At 48.6% G+C, this 17,131-nt stretch overlaps 2 protein-coding genes across 4 annotated transcripts in view; one reads left to right on the top strand and one right to left on the bottom strand.

Annotated features, from left to right (window-relative positions):
• The window catches only part of LOC135912249 (pancreatic triacylglycerol lipase-like), a 48,661-nt gene extending 40,773 nt beyond the window's left edge, over positions 1 to 7,888 (bottom strand). Inside the window, exons 1-2 of one of the 3 annotated variants that reach the window (XM_065444631.2) lie at positions 7,643 to 7,888; positions 7,119 to 7,256 (exon numbers count right to left, since the gene is read on the bottom strand). The gene's annotated coding sequence lies outside the window, so the exon portion shown is untranslated. Of the gene's footprint in view, positions 1 to 7,118 lie in introns of all 3 variants that reach the window. The other 2 variants (XM_065444633.2, XM_065444629.2) reach the window with 2 other exon arrangements.
• Positions 3,924 to 17,131, top strand: part of LOC139050374 (uncharacterized) — a 53,852-nt gene continuing 40,644 nt past the window's right edge. The window contains exons 1-2 of the mRNA XM_070526629.1: positions 3,924 to 4,093; positions 6,574 to 6,683. Of these exons, the coding sequence (XP_070382730.1) occupies position 4,093; positions 6,574 to 6,683 (111 nt within the window). The 5' untranslated portion in view covers positions 3,924 to 4,092. The remainder of the gene's footprint in view (positions 4,094 to 6,573; positions 6,684 to 17,131) is intronic.

Here is a 17,131-nt window from a genome sequence, read left to right as displayed (position 1 = left end):
GGGAAACAGCAATGTCCGCTCAGAACACGCCGGAAATGGGTTAGCAGTTTAGGCAACGGTCAAAGAGAAGAAACAGTGAGCAAGTCACCTCCCTACTTTCTAGGTGGTAAGTGTGTGCGAACGGATTGAGCGACTCCAAGGTTACAATTTTTTTTTTTTAGTCTTAGAAACGCGTGGCCTCGAACAACCCACTTCTCCGTGTGTTTCACACTCCGAACCTTACTTCAAACAACGTTACCGGTTAGAATACCGACAAACGATAGGTAATTAATAACAACCGTCCGCCCTAGCACATCCGCTATTTTTTTTTTCTTCTCAGAACGAACTCCGAAACAATCCCGTCGGAGGGGCCCGAAGTTGCTCGGAAATCATTCGCGTTTCAGTTCTAACTGCACCGTGGTTCTAATTTTTTTTAGCGATACTTACGGCTGAACCTCGCCTCAACGATTCCGTGCTGTGAGGTGAGAGTTATACGGATCCCGTCGGCCAACCTGATGAAGAACTGCCGTTTCCAACCGTCGGCCTGTGATTCACGTGACGCAGACTGAAGGGGCGAGTTGTTTTCCGAGGGAAAGGAGGGAGAGGGATGGGAAACGCTAGTATACAACGCGGGGTTTGGTTAGAGAGAAAGCAGTGAAGCTCCGCGAAATCATCAGCAGTAACGCACGACGGTTCACGGCATCCCCCTTCCTCCGGAAGGCGCCACGGCTTCTCGACCTGACAGGTTCACTGACACGAGTCTCTGGCCTACACTGCGCGGCACGCCTATTAAAGCCGCACTTCCCCGCAAACAACGAACTGTGTGGAGGTCAACCACCCTTTTGTCGGAGGTCAAGCACCTCTTTTTTTTTTTCGCGAGTTCTTCATGGACTAGCCAGTAGTCCACGACTCGCGGAAGCGTCATACTACCGCGCACGTTCGCCTAAGGTCGCGAAAAACTGCGCTTCTCATTTCTTCCTTATGCTTCTTCGGTGCCTTGACTCTCTCATGCAGAAAGAAAAAAATACAAAATATGCCGCAACGTTGACATTTCGCTGATGGAGACGGCGAGCAGCAGCGGGCTGCTTGACAGAACCAACAAGAAGTAACAAGGGCAAGGCACGCTCGAAGATCGTGCCCCGTGTGACCTGGAATTCCTCTGGCAAGATGGCGGTCGCCACTTCCTTGATTGCTTTGCGCTACCGCGGAAGATTGCATTGACTTGTGGCGGGAAGTTTTGCTGCTACAGAATACTGTTTTTTCCTTCGTGTCGCTGAGTGCTTTATTGCCAGAAATTGGGAACTGTGATTAGTACGCGACTGAAGCCGGTTATAAACCGAGTGCTCTGGAATACGCGTCGCATGAGCAACGAAGAGCAGAGGAGACCACTGAGCAAACACTGCAAAAATCAATTCGCATTGTCGAGTGCACAGAAGTACCGACGAGGGGTGAAGCTCAAAAAGTGGATATTTCAGTTTCAGCGCGTACGTAGCCCACGCTTCTCGAACTGAAATATCTTAAGAAAGCTGCTTAAGAAATTTCGCTTTCGAAAGCACTACCAGGGAGTATGGGTAGTGTTAGCTGCGGCAAAGTATTTTATCATCCTCTCATATAGAGAGCTGCGTGAATGTTGGAATGCCTCAAAACCGGCAATACTCATGACTGTAAGACCTCTGCGTGTGCGATGTGAAATATTCGAAACTGCAGCATTTTTGCCACACAGAGCGCTGACTTTGAATGTAGGCTACAGTTGAGTTGTATTTGCTATTTGAAGATGTTTTATACTTTGATATTACGACTACATAGGATGAATGTGTGGTGTTTAGTAGCGCAAGGGCCAGGTATGGCCAAAGAACGTCATACGAATACGTAGTATTCCCTGCGTTAATTGATGTCGTTTATGATTAACCAGTTGCTTATTCTGTGATATATTAATCGTTTCTCACTTTTGTTTCATTGGTGTCCACTCGTGCATGGGTCCGAAGGGGGCGTGCGCTTTGCATAAATATGACAGAGTTAATACTGGAGACACAAAATCTCAATAAACTGGAGGTACGTCAGAAAAAAAAACTTAAGCAACAAGAGCTACGTATTTACCTGCCCGTCGACGGTAGGAAAAGGCGGAGTACATTCTTATTGTATTCCGTCGGCGACACAAATTAAGAAGTCAAACTCATCTTAAGGCAGTAGATTGCCGTTGTAACCGTGTAAAGCTTAAACATCCTATCAAATGTTGTATACTTTCATGAAGTGTACAGGATACACAGTTGTGAATATGTTTACTTCTAAGTTCCATGGACAACACAGAATGCAAGGATGGCGCTCCAACAAAACTCAATACAATTTAACTTAGCCACTTCGCGCGTTCATCGCAATGCATTAGCCCGGTGCATTAATGCGGAAGAGTGAAATAACTTCAATCTATACAATTGTGCGTAAGAAGAACTATGAGGAGAAATCTGGATTAATTATTGTAATTGGCGTACACAAATTATAAACATTCATACGAGTGATTGACGAGGACTGTTCATGCTTAAATAGGCACCACAAGGGGACGAGGAATTGGTATGTCACTATCCCACCATACAAAATAACTGGCTAAGTAAGCAGTAATTCCCTATTACTAAGATGTGCAAGGTTGTTGCCGACGACAACAACTTCGCACCTCTTATCTCGGGTCGCCTGTTACATCTTCATCAAAATAGCTTTTCTTTTCTTCCTTACTTCCCGAAGCCACGAAGTTCCGCCTCGCGATCGTAAGAGCAACCGCATGTGACGTAACGGGCACAACAAGCTATCGATTCCGCCCGCCGGCAATCACTTCGACAGGCGTTCCAAAACGAACCTTACGTCACGAATGTCCTGCGCACAGAAGTATGCATAGCGCGCAGGAGGCACCACCACGCCTATACTTCCGTCAACCCGTGACAGGTACAACGTCGGCGACACGGAACAGCAACAGACACCCGCGCGCAGGAATTTCAAGCAAGCATTCCTTTAATGAGACCAGCACACCTCCAGAATGCTGCCATCGAAGAAGACAGGCGGAACAGGGTCTGCCTTCTCTGCGAACGCATCATTCACGTACCACCACCACGTAAAAATCATCGTGCGGCACAGATCCGAAAGCACGCTTCGAGAAAGCGAGACACTCGGATGCTTGCGGGAGTCGGCTGGCGTGTTACGTAACTCTCCCCCCCGAGATCGTACCGCGCTGGTTGCATTTCCGCCACTACGTATTGAGGAGGTCAAAGAAGAATACAGTCCCCCTTTTCCAGCTGCCATTTCCTATGTTCGTTTCGTTGTACGATAGGAAACCGAATAACAGCTGCGATTGACTGCGTTACACAAAAAGGCCATCTGGAAGCCTCGTTCTCCCCTCTTTCTTTCCCAAGCATTCACTATTGCGCTTTCCGCCGCGAGCCAACGGAAGACAAGCCAAAAAGTTTAGCCATCATCGAACTCTCCGCTGTGCTTCCGGAACGACTCGCACGTGTGAAGCGAGGCGGCGCCCAATATCGTCTGGGCGTGCAGCAGAAGGCCATGCTGCTATAACCTCGTTCTTCACATTTGTGTTATTGTCGTCTGCTGCCTCGCCTTATATTTTCCTCTGCGCAGCATAACACAGTGCAGTAAACGGTGTCGACGGCGCCGAACGTGAAAAAAAGAAAGTGAAAGGCATCAAACAACTGCCAGCACCGTCGTTGCTGGTGGTTTCCACTGCACGCAACAACAGAAAGTGCACGGGGTGCGGTTGTCGAAGAATCGGTGCCGGCGTCGCGGACACCGAAGTGAATTGGGCGCTACCAAGCCGCAGCGTCGTATCTTGGTCGCAAATCATGCGCGCGCACTGAGCCGGCCTGAACGCAGTTACGTAACAGCCCCATTTCCTCGCCGCTGCCGGGCATCAAAAACACTTCCTTCCGGTCCGAGAACTTGAAAACGGGTCCTCCTCTCTTCGCGTTGATGGCCGGTTTGTTCCGCTCCAGACGCGACGCTGTGGCGCGCGTCCCTACAAGGGCTTCGTCAAGGAAGTGTTTTCATCCCCGAGCTTTCGGTTTCCGCGTCCGATAGGCAACTGGAAAGGTCCGTCGACACGGTCAGCAGACTTGAAGTAAGTATACACCTACGTGTGACGCTTTCCCGCCATTCCAGACCCTTTCACACGCCCACTCTTTGCTCACTGGAGCGACCGACAACAACAACAACGCCAACACTTACCGGTGTGTCCTAGGGATCGCCGAGTACACGGGCAACAAAGCAATCACCACAAGCGATTAGCGCAACGCGTTTAAAAGCGAAAGTGCTATCAAGCTCTAACCCTCGAGGCTGGTGACTGGGTTCTTTTTCCCTTTCTCTCTTCCATGCATTACCCAGCGCGGGGCGTCATTATTGGCAGCAGCATCACGGCTCCTAATTACCATTTGTGGAGGGCGCCAAATAAACGCGTGCAGAAGCGTACAGCGCCTGAGTTGGCCCCAGGCCCCGCATAACAAGCGCATATATATAAATATATATATATATATATATATATATATATATATATATATATATATATATATATATATATATATATATATATATATATATATATATATATATACGAACAATTGCTATACGGAAGCGTTCAGAAAGAAATGGCGCTACTCGGTTCGTCGGCACACTGGGACGAAAGGAAAATGAGCGGCTGGTTGGCTCAACCGTGGAATATACACGGACGCTACGCGGCTCGGCGATGATGACACATTACAAATGCGATCGGATCGTGAAAAGACGCGGACCGAATATAGGTGACCACGACTGAGGGCCATGCGACGCTTCCTACTCGTTTAGAACGCAGAGCAGCTCTTGCGATGTGGGCGGACGACTTCATCATCGCGTTCAGCGGGTTGCACCTGTAATGTCTATATGTGGATGACGTTCGACAAGTTGCACGTAATTGCCATGTGCTGACTGCACATTCAACCAACCGTGTATAATGCCCGTGTGGCGTAAAATTTGCCCCAAAGATATTCCTTGATGTCTCACATGAGACATTCAGTAAGGACGACGTCATAATAGGAAAACAATCTACAAAGCAGCGTTCACGTATATTATCGGAACGTTAGAGTATTTTATTACGAAAGACACTTAGTTGTCAGCAAAAGTCGAAAACATACAATCCCTTAGGCAAACCGAACAACGTCAAGCAAAAGTAACCGCATCGGTGTATAAAAAGAGGTAGTAAGCAAAAAAACGAGAATGAATTAGTACAAAAGGAGGACGTGATTACAATTACAATAAGGTTAGAAATAAACAATGCACAAAATTATACAAGAGGCATCACGCACTTCACGGTTGAGCAGGAACAGCAATGTCTTGGTGGAATTTCTCAGCTTCGGCAGCAACATAATCAGGAAGGTCGTTCCATGACCTGAAGGCATGACGAAGCGCAGACCCAGTGAAAAGAGTTTGTATGTTACTGCTACCATATACACCAACGTCATGTACACAAATGTCGTGCTAATGATCGAATCGCTTCTCGAAAGCTGTAGCAACGTCTCTCTGTTATTGACGGGCGTTTATGTTCACGGCCGGGTACTGCAGCGTCGTTGATCTCATAGCGGTCGCGTGAGCTTTCAGTCGCATGCCGAACGGCTACCTGCCGCGTAATCCACATTTCCATGTCCCTACATATTAAATGTTCGCCTGGTTAGGTGTTGAAAGTCGTCATTGTGAAATACTCAGTGATGGGCCAGCTTGGGTTTCTTGATGAATAAAACAAAAAATAAACTTGTTATATGCCTTAGCATCGTTCGTCTCTTGGCCTGTCATTGAAACACAAAGCCCCTCGCGACGCCTTTTGTCCTATAACTTCGCTAACACGATTACACTGGCCACATTTCAGTGCTCCCAGTTCAAGCGTTCACCTGTGGAGGTGCATTTAGTCGCTATTGCGAAATACCGCATAATGCGCGATGCGGTGTTTCTTGATGAGCAACGCGAGCAAGATTTCTTAAATATAGCCAAGCAATGTGCATATCTCGTTTTGTCATTCAATTCACTTCTTTAATGAGTAGAACGCGAAAACCGTCTATCATGAAATTTCACTGGCAGAAATAAGTTGACCATATTTCAATCCAAGTTTAAGTGCTTGTTTACTGTTTACCCGCTAAGATGTTTGCCTGTTTAAACTACGAAGTAATGTATAACGCGCAAGCCCATGTTTCCCGATGGAAAAAGTTAAGATTTCTCGAATACCCTAAATTTTTGTCTCTTTCGTTCTGTCCGTGAATTTACGAATTTATTTCTTCAAGAGGTATAGCCCGCAACAGCTTCCGTCATGGAAACATGGTTAACACGATTACGCTGGCCTCGGTTGATCGTGACGCTGTCAGAGGCACAAGGATTCGTGACCCGATAACTGTATGTCTCGCAAGCGCAAACATCTGTGCACAGGCACGTTATTACGGTCGTGTCATTCACACTCGTTGAGCACTGACCAGGTTCAATTCAGCAACGAAAAACGTGTTATCTCATTATTTTCACAAGTTGAACTGGACTTCATTCATTGCGCACACATTTACAGTTTTCTTTATTTTTTTTTTCGCACAGTGGTCGCTTCGTCGAGATACCCAAGGGGCGGAACAGTGCTCCCAGCCATGTATCTATTGATATTCTGTTTTCAAAGAGCGTCGGAACGTTTTGAAAAGCTAGACAGCCAGGTACGTAAAAACACAATTTCCTAATTCGTGAGGCATGCTTACGGCAAAGTTGAGCCCGACCGTTCGAGCTAACCATCGTAGAGTCCCGAGTCACACTTGTCTGGAGTCGTCAATCAGCCAGTTTGACGGCCGTCTTTTGCGAAAAAAAACACAGCCGGGCCGACGCCGCACTGAGACCACGCGTGGTTGGGTCGACGGCAAGGTCCATGCGACATGTGGCAAGCGTTAGTAGAACCCAACAGTTACCGCGAGGTAGGGGCTGCGGACACTGGTGCAGTCCACAGCCAGCCACTCGACCAAGGCTAGTGGGACTCGGACTGCATAGGCTACGACTAAAGATTAAAGCACTGACGAGCAAGAGCTGAAACGAGCGGGAACCTTAGGCAAACAGCAGCCGAGGCATTAGAGAAAAACGGAAGTCAAACATGTACTGACCATGTGGTCGACGTTCCAACGCCGGCAGGGTCACCAATCTTGTGGATCCACCTCGTGCTTCGCTCCACTGGCGGTCATGTTCACACGGTGTTTCGAGCTCGGACAAGGTCACGCACCAAGCCAGTCGTCACAGACCACCTGCACCACACAACACTTGGCGGTGAGCTTCCAGCGAACGGGACCAGTAGGACCAGCAGCCACGCCGACACGCGCTTGCAGGACGTCCGGGTCCTAGCTTTCGGAGTGTGCCGATGCGAAGCGACCGCGAGTTGCCCAACGGAACGGAGGGCGTTTCTCGGGCGACAGCCCCACCGTTTTCTTGACCAATGTGAAACTAACTGCTGTGAAACAATTCGGCCTCGTGTACGAGTTTATCAGAAAACGCTGAAGCTTTAGTAACTACGCCGATAAGCTGCGTATCTTGGTGGTCGTAGGAAGGCTAAAAAAAGATCACGAACTTTTTCTTTCTGTTCTAGAACGGCCCGCGGCGATTCGCCCTTAATAAATGTCACGGAAACCTTCACCTTCGCCTTCAGAGAAATATTGTTCCAAGAATAAAAGAGGACCCCAATCTTCTTTTTCTATACCTATGCTCCTCATCCGTAAAGCATTGAGTGTCGGCCCACGGCACTGCAGATCGTCCCGACTGGCTAGTGGCAAGTGGCGGCCGTGCTTGGTTGGCTCATGGTTGGCTTGTGTTGGTCGACTTCGGCGGCCGTGGAGAGAGACGCTTGCCTCACCCTCTCATTTCTCCTTCGCTGCCTGGCCGCACTATTTCAAACGTGGGAAGAGCGGGGGGGAGGGGGTGGGGAGCGAAGACACGTACTCGTAGCATCACCGTCGTGCCGACTATATCCCCCTCCCCCTTCCGACGAAATCGCTCACTCATGCCGGGTTCGCGAGACACGCGACCTGCGCCGCGTTTCTGTCGCGTCATGCGCCTCTGAGCGCTACCGGACGCGTACACTCTTAGAAAAATTTACACCCTTTGGGGTGTATCTTGTCCCACAACAATAATCGCCATCCGTGCTGCCCGCGTTTCCTTTCTTTAACGCTGCGAGCCCGGTACTTTCCAGTCACGAACAGCATGCGCCTTATCAGTGTGACGCAGCATTCTCGACAGGAAAGTAACGAGCGCCGAGTTTTCAAGAAAGGAAACGCAAGCAAGGCAGGTGACGATTATTGTTGTGGGACAAATATACACCCCAAAGGGTGCAACCATTTTAAGAGTGTAGGCGCAAGCGCCTAGTTTGGGGGAACATCCGGAAGCGAGAGACGGGACGGCTACCGACCATGTCGTCGCCTGGGTCTCGTCGTGCAGCCACTTTCGTACGCCCTACTTGTGTGATGGCGGTCTAGCAGCATCGTATAGCACTTGCGTGTAGATTGTGGTCGACTCTTCGGGTCTGTTGGATTCGCCTGCAGCACTGTGAACCAGTTGATTGATTGATTGATTCTTTATTGGTTTATCACATATACATGTGATGGGAGGCGAAGGGAAAAGCCATTCAAGGATGGCTTGAGGGAGTCCTTCGCCCCCACGCTGGCAAAGACAACAGCAGAGGCACACACGTCCTGTTCACATGGTCGTACACTTTTACAAAACCATCATATTAAGCACAACATTGCCATAAACCTTGACAAAACCATAAAACTAAACACATTACGAGTACGAGTCATTACGAGTCACGGCGGTTCACGAGTACACAAATCGTGCAGCTCTATTCATGAGGTGCAGGCCCAGCGAAACACTCGAAACGAATGCAATGGTGCAGACACGGTGCAGGCGTTATGTCAGACTAATGTGCACGGAATGTGTACGTTTTAGAGGCCGTGAACTGCAGGTGTATGATCGGCTTCTGGGGCGCAAATAGACACCACACTTGCGTAGGCGCATCAGACGTGCGCAAGCGGGGTTTTAACGGAGCTCGCGCCCGTGTGCAGCGTCATCTGCTGCGCCGCTGCTTCGCATCTGTACGCCTGCACCAAGTCGGCACCGACAGTCGAGTGGGTGCAGCAAAATCATGAACCAGCCCTGCACCTTGCGAAACGAATGTCGTGGGTCAGCGGGCACCATTGCTGCACCGCTGAAACGAATGTCAAGGTGCAGAACTTCGTGAACTGGTTCAGGTGGTGTAGGCGAATCGAACGTACCCTTAAAGTACTCAGGAAGAGCTATAAGGTTGGGGCTAATTGGCTGTGTATCAGCCTAAGTTAAAGGGCAAACGATTCCGAAACTACTGTGACAGACGTTGTTCTGTTTCCAGGTTCACCTGGAGCACTGTGCTCCGGACGTCCGCAAATTCCGCCATACTGCAGTTTCAGCCAATCGCAGGAGCACTCTGTGTCAATCAGAGCCGACCAGGTGGCGAACTCGACAATATGGCGGAAATCGTCGATGTCCAGAACAGAACCCCCTGCAACTGTAACAGCAGCTTGATTCAGACTGAAGAACGTTCACTTAAAAGTGGAGCATGCTTAAATACCGGCGACGGATGGGCAACCGCATAACGCCAATATATATTAGGGAACTTTAGAATAGGGGCCTAGAGCTCGGACAGCCCCAACAAGCGACCGCTTTGCGTTCACAGTGCTTTAGAATATGTGGTCCCCGGCTTGCGTTAGAATCACGTGATTGCAGCTCCCTTCCTGCACGCGGGAGCAAAATGAAGACAAGATGCCAGAGAAAAAAGAAGAGGAAATAGTGCTTTCCGTAATATGTTACAGGATAAAAGTATACCAGAAAGTTAATTACTTTCAATGAAGAGGCACTGACGCGTTTTTCCGATGTTAGCGACGACGTTGACACAACGAAAAGCAGCTTTGGGGCGTTTGGGGCACCCACGCCATTTTATTTTTAATTTAGGTCAGGAAGCGCGCGAAAACCCAAACCCAAAGAGACCGTTTGGGTTAAGCGCATCCACTGTGGCAAAACGCCAATCATTGGGAGGCCTTTGAGTGCCCCTATTCTAAAACAGCTTCATGTAAGCAAGGAATGCATAGGGGAAATTGTGTGTTGTCTTATTTTAAATGTTGAAATTGTAATTAAGGTAAAGAGAAATGGAAGAGGACGAGAAAGAAACAACTTGCGGCCCGTAGAAGCCGCACCCTCACCTTGCAACATCCGCGTAACGCGTGCTATATGCTCCACCATTGAGCTACAGCGACGGCTGTTTCCCACATCCACATTCTCAGGCATTCGTGGGTGTGGACAAGATCCTGGGAGTGTTAGGCAGCGCCACACGTGGCCATAGCGGCGGATAGGGAGCATCCTTTTTACAATAATAGCTGGTTGGACTTGTTGGTTTTCCATCCTGGTCTTAACAACGCAAAATGTAGATGAGACCCGAGACGAGAAGACGACACCATAAGCGCTTGTGGTGTCGTCTTCTCGACTCGTGTCCCGCGTACGTTTTGCGATGTTAACACCAGGATCATTTTGACCACGGGCATCACGTAGTCTGTGAACGTTTAGTAGCAGGAAGCTGGCCAATAAGCCCTCGTATTTGCTACCCGAATGCATCAAACCTTCCGGAGTCTAGTCCCTCGCTACGCAACGACCCACCAAAAGGGGGCAAGCCAGGGGTCCTGATTTTTTTTAGCCCAAATTATAGGAAGCCAACTGATAATAAAACCAACAAAAGCACATAATTTTGTTTTTCATTTGTTAAATCCTGGGGTTCCGAAAATCGCGATATGATTACGAGGCACGCCGTAGTGGGGGACTCGGGATTAATTTTGACCAACTGGGGCTTCTTTGACACGCACCTAAACCTAAATAGCCCAGCCTTCTTGCATTTCGCCACAATCGAAATGCGGCCGCCGCAGCCGGGATTCGCACCCGCGTCCTCAATCTCAGAGGCGAAACGGCACATATCCACTAAGCTATATACCGCGGCGGATAAGCCAGGGAAACCCTAGGGAAAGTCCTCTTATTATCTGTACACTTTACGTGTACCGACGTCCAGCACGAATGGGTCTCAAACAAACCTCTAATCAATACGTGCCACCTGCCCAGAAGTGACATGCACTTACCCTAGCGTTTTCTTCCCGGCGCGACGACGTTACCTCGCACCTTGCCCCCGACATTTCTGGCTCGAAGCGAAACCCGGCGTCTCGAACGAAGAAATCTAACTTTTTTTTTTCGAACTACATGAGGAAGGGAGAAGATGGGGATCAACAGAAGAGAACATTTACTCTTCTCTCTTTTTTTTCTTCTTTATCTTCATATTCAACTAAGACTGCGAAACTCGTTTTTTCCTTCGGCGCTGCTGTTACTCTCCTTGCGTCCGCCGTTCTCGGTTTGTCTCCCGTTCGAAAGTAGGCAGAAGGGCGGGGGCGAGGGTTTGTGTCCCTCCGCGCGCTACCGCCGCGTTTCGCGGCGTCGGAGAATCGGCTTAATAAAAGAACGGGGCGTTTCCCGGCCTTCCGCGGACAAGTCCGCAAATCACGTCGCTTTCGGCACCGATGCGAGCGAGCACGTGTGTGTGTGTGCGCGCTAGTGCACGTGCAAGCGTGCCCGAGCGCGTGCTGTGACCCGCTCGAAACCCGGTCTCCGCCGCTCTCTGCCAAACAACTGAACAGCAGTTAGTGGAAAGGACGTTAATCTGGGCCTGAGAAAGGGCTCAACGTCCCTTCCCCCCTACTCCCCGTGTAGTGCACGCTGTGTGAAAGCCGCCCGGAGCAGGGCCCGCGATGATTGGCCAGACAGAAAAAAAAAGTACTCGCACCGGAAGTGCACATGGCTGGCTGTGACTGTCAGTTCGGAAGATACGATTATCGGGTTTTGCGCCGCCAAAACCACGATCTGGCCCCCTCCCCATTTAGTGCACGCTGTCTGAATGCGCCGAGCGGGGCACGCGGCGATTGGCCAGACATTAAAGAAAAGTACTCGCGCCGGAAGTGCACATGGCTCTGGCTGACTGTAAATTCGGATAATGCGATTCTCGGGTTTTACGCCGCCAAAGCCGCGATCTGGTTACGAGGCACGTCGCAGTAGGGCAATCGTGAGAATTAATCTTGACCACCTGGAAGGGAGGAGGGGGGGTCTCTTTAATCTGCACCGAACGCACAATGTAAGAGAGTTTCTTGTATTCCGCCGCTATCAAGATGAGGCCGCCGCGGCCGGAATCCAAAGGGTGGTGGATCCATCCTACGCAATGCAATTACATGAGCTATCGGGGCGGGAATGTCGAAAGACTGCGTGATTCGCGCAGTTTAGAGGGACACTGAAGAAGTACATTAAGTCGGGGGAGCTAGTCTAGTCTTCTAAGGATCTACTGTCGTTGGATTTAGTCAATGGGTTGATTAGTAAAAGGCAAAATAAACACTAAACTTTTAGTTTTTTTTTTAATTTCGCGCCGTAACCTCGGCGCCGAAACATAAGTGTGACGTCATGTACATCAGAGTGCATTCGTGCGTGCTCGTATACTTGGCGGTCATTTGTGATGCTGTAGAAGCTCTGGAAACTTGCCAAGTTTCGAGAACTTCTCCAGCGGTCTATTTAGTACACTGAAGTCACCCGCCGTGGTGGCGTAGTGGCTTTGGCGTTGCGCTTCCAGGTCACTGAGTGCACGTTTGACAAGCCTAGATTGTCAAAGGTTTGCAGGTGTTCCCTTGCTACGGCATTTCTCATAATCATATCATGGTTTTGGCACGTGACGCCCCAGAACTCTTTTTTTTTTTTTGCAATCAAGCTAGTTCACTTTGGACCAGTAAACAATTAACAAGGCCGGAGCATCCACTACGTCTCAGTGGGATGGTGTCCTTTCAAGGCTCGTATTGCGTCTCTTCTGGCTTATCAAGCCTGCTTTCACAATTAGGGTGTCTTTTTTCTTTTTCTTTTTTTTTGCTGATGTAGCAGCGTACCTTACCAATACAGCTCAACTTATCTTTACGTTTTGTCTCCCTTTAATGTTCCAGAAAAAGCATCACTGGGACACTTCGGGAAACACTGTACTTTATGTAGGAAGGTCGACTCTAGAAATAATTTTTACCACCTATGCAGTCCCAAGACCGGACTGCCCCCACTCAGAGCATGTCCTGTGGGGCTGCGCCTCTGCCGGTCCCCCCCTTTCACCCAAGAGGAAACGATGCAGCTCATTAGGGCCCAGGACCAGACCTCTCAAATACTGGCACTCCAGAGGGCCCGCGAGAGGGCCTGGCGGTCCCCGAGTGGGCCTAGCCAGGTGGCCTTGAGTTTACTAGCGTGTATTGTGGGCCGAATAAAGTTCACTCACTCACTCATTCGCTCACTCGCTCACTCGCCACGTACTGTTCTTATTACATTTCGCACCCACAGAAACACGGCCAAGAGCCGAATCTCGGATCTCGAGCAAGGCGTATGTTCTATTACCGACGGCATTTCCGGGCAGGCGGAATGCAAAGACGCTCTGTGTGCTGACATTTCAGTGCGCGTTAAAATATAGTAAGGGGTAAAAATGTCCCGCCCCTTTTATTTATTTATTTATTTATTTATCCACATTCGCGTACGAAGCGCCCAAGGCGAAAGAAAAGCGAACCCGATACAAGCCACATTGGTTCCTTGGCTGCAGCTTTAATTAGGAACTAATTAGGAACACTGTAAAACTATAGTGTTCATTGTGTACTGTTATTCAATGTGCGCTATCATGTAGAAACTATGAATATGAAATATATACAAATTTTTGTAAATTTTACTGCCTAATGCGCGCAACACGCGTGCGCTACATTGCTTTTGCTCCTATGTTCATGCTTTTCTATTTTAATTGGTGTTTTACATGAAAGTGACAGATATTATGTCTTATGTTCTGCATTATCACTTATGCAATGGCCCTTTCGGGGGTTAACAGTATCAATAAACAAACAAACCAACTTGAACCCGCATAGCGTACTGCCACTAAGTACGGTGTACTTAGTACTAAGTACTTCTAAGTACAGTGCTCAGTACTGCCACAAGTAAGAAGGTGAAGACACTGATCTAGAATATGCTACTGGCTCTCAGAGCAGCTGCCAAATCATTTCCCCCGCAGGAAAAGAGAAGACAAGGCATCTCATAGCCGAGCACGGTTGCATTCAACCGACTTCGTACCACTGGCACTATAGTCACAGCTACTGCCGCAAACGCAGTCCGAAGCACATATCAGGCGTGTTCTAGACAAGTGTCTTGACCTCCGTGAAACACGACAGACATGCACGACCAGATAATGGATGATTCCTTGCTTAAATTATGTTGGCCACGACAGTAGGCCCTGTCGTGGCGACCCTTGTAGATATCACCCACAGTGAGACGCATTTTAACAGAAAGCATATTGAATGCTACAATAAGTCAATAGAAATACTAGAGATTTAGTACTTCCTGTAAGTCTGGGTTCCTGTCCTGGTAACTCCGCGCCGCTTGATTGCTCCCCTTCAATATGGAATACCAACTACCTTAAAACAAAATTCTGCTTGATAATATTTCAAACAATGGTAATAGAAGGGCGAACTATTGTGGTCTGTAAGGATGTATGCACTTCGAGTGCAATCGGACCATGTCGAGCTATATGAATTTTCTGTCGACAAGAGTCGACAAAAAGTATAAGGCCTTAAGTCTATTGACTGTTTATAGACCAGGCTATAGTAATTGTTTAGGGGCAGGTCATGAACAAGAGTTGATGAGTGTAACATACCTCTACATACTATCTATAATGCATTCCTATATAGGAATTATCTACATTCAGTTCATAAACATTAGTCGATAAAGAAGGTGAGGTCATGCGTCTGTACAATGTCGATAATACAAGTCTGTCAACAGTTTAGAGACAAGAGCACAACGTCATACGACAAACCTATACGAATTCTCTAGAGACAGTTCATAGAAAAGAGTCGACAAATAGTGAAATTTAATAGTCTAAGTGCTATTTTTAAGTGTCTAGGATCTCTCTGTAAGACAGTGTATAGAGTCTGTATACATGTGTTCGTATATTTAGAAACAAGAGGTCCGGACATTGACCAAAATGGTTAAAAATATACATTCACGTTTCGGCTCCCTCGGGGAAGCCTTGTTCACGTGCTTTTCACCACGTTCCCCGTGTGTTTATACACGTTCTATGGACTCTCCATGCAAACGGGGAGCCTGTGAACATGATTCCTTGATAATGCGTGGCCTGTTAGGCCAGGCTATTTGTGAAATACGGCTTATTTCCGTGACCCCACCGGCTTTCCGGGATGCTACGGAGGTTTACCCTGAAGAAAGAAAGGGGGGCGTGGGGTTGGGTCGAATGAACAGGGTGTGGCATATAAGTTAGACGAAGCTTACACGTGAGACGCCTATACGTACAGTACGCGCGTTCGAGTGTAAGGAAGTAGCGTGATGCCAACGAGGATGTTCCGCTTAGATTATGCACAACGGACCCACAGCGGGAAATTAATTTCTATGCCGGTCGGAAAACAATGCTTCCCGGACAGGCAAGGACGGTGGCACCGTCGGAGTGCGCTATAGCCTGCGACGTCGTCATGTTCCCCGCTTGCTTAGCGTTCCGGATTCTCGGTCGGCGTATATACCGCGGTGAGAGAACGCTTTTTATCAAAGTGCAATGAGAGCGGGAGGGCCAGCTCAAGCACGTCGCCGCGGTTTCCTTAGTGCACGGCGCCCCCGAAGCGTAGATGTCGTTTATTGTTGTTTGGTTTGTCAACCCGAAAACAACCGGAGACTGAGAACGACGCGAAGAAAACAATGGCCCGCCGACAACTGCCACCGGAATGGGCCCGACGCTTGCGTTCGCCAAGAGGACGACAGGAAGAGATAAAAATTAGGAGAGAGTGAGAGAGTGAGAAACGTACCGTGAACAGCCACAAAAAGGGGGGGACTACTTCGACTAATAAAATATCAAGGAGAAGAACCAGGGAAAGTCACGTACGGCCTCTGGTGCGCAGATACGAAGTTAATTTAGGCACGACTCAGACCAGTTCCTGGTGTCTCGAAACAACATATTCTCTGTGGGGCCCGCCAATTTCCCTTTGTTGCTGCTGTTGTTCTTGTAATTAATGCAGAAAGTTAAACTAGTAGGCATTTGGGCCGACCAAGTTTAGGTCCCTTTGTTTCTGTTAGTGCCCCTATCCCTCATCCCCAGTGTAGGGTAGCAAACCGGAGACTCATATCTGGTTAACCTCCCTGCCTTTCCTCTTCATTCTCTCTCTGTCTACGTTTATTGCATAAGTCTGAGCTAGTTGGATCTGCAACATCTGAGAGATTTCCAGCGCTTTACAGGCAAACAAAATATTGCGGAAGAATAGAGAAAAGACGACACAACAGGAATGTTTTAAGTGATTTTACTGCACTGGGGTAACCACTCAGTATAGAAAGTGACGCGACAACATACCCAACAGCTCAAAAACATGGCGCATGCGTCAGACCACCTGTAACACGCGTTTGGCCCACGTACAACCGTTGTCAAATATACCCGTTTCCTTTTGCGAACTGAGCCCTGGAAGCAGTGCTTACACAATCGTCAGACTCCTTATTGACGCAATAGGCCTCATGCGTGACAAAAATGGCACAGGTCTCGCCTGTAGAAGGAAAGCATGCCACTCATTTTATCACATTCTGGACAGGGGTTGCCTACAGTATTCTCCTATCCTGTGCCGAGTGCTAAACATTGGCCATACCGGACGATTCATGACGTGGCAGATGGAGAGAACATCGCGCGCAAGTACCTGCTTAGCTTGCATCCTGCGGTAGCAAGGCTTAAACACCGAAGAATGGATGCATAGGATTCATGACTACATTGACGTATTAATGTATAGACGCATGAATGTATTATTCTCCCGTGTTTAAACATTTCCACCGCAAGATGCGAGCGGGCTTTAGCAAGTAGGTTCTCAAACTCTAACAAGCCAGACATCAAGATTGGATGATCACAAATGCGTGTGAAAAGGGATTAAATCGAATAGAGGTAAGCCGAATGGAAAAGATGGGGCGAGAGGGATCGTCGACCACATAATATGGGAATGCCCGTACTCTCCTGGGGGGACGCACAATATAGGTTGTAGAG

This window comes from Dermacentor albipictus, chromosome 10 (assembly GCF_038994185.2).
Source record: "Dermacentor albipictus isolate Rhodes 1998 colony chromosome 10, USDA_Dalb.pri_finalv2, whole genome shotgun sequence".
Lineage (NCBI taxonomy): Eukaryota > Metazoa > Arthropoda > Arachnida > Ixodida > Ixodidae > Dermacentor > Dermacentor albipictus.
This window is presented reverse-complemented; position numbering and strand designations above follow the sequence as displayed.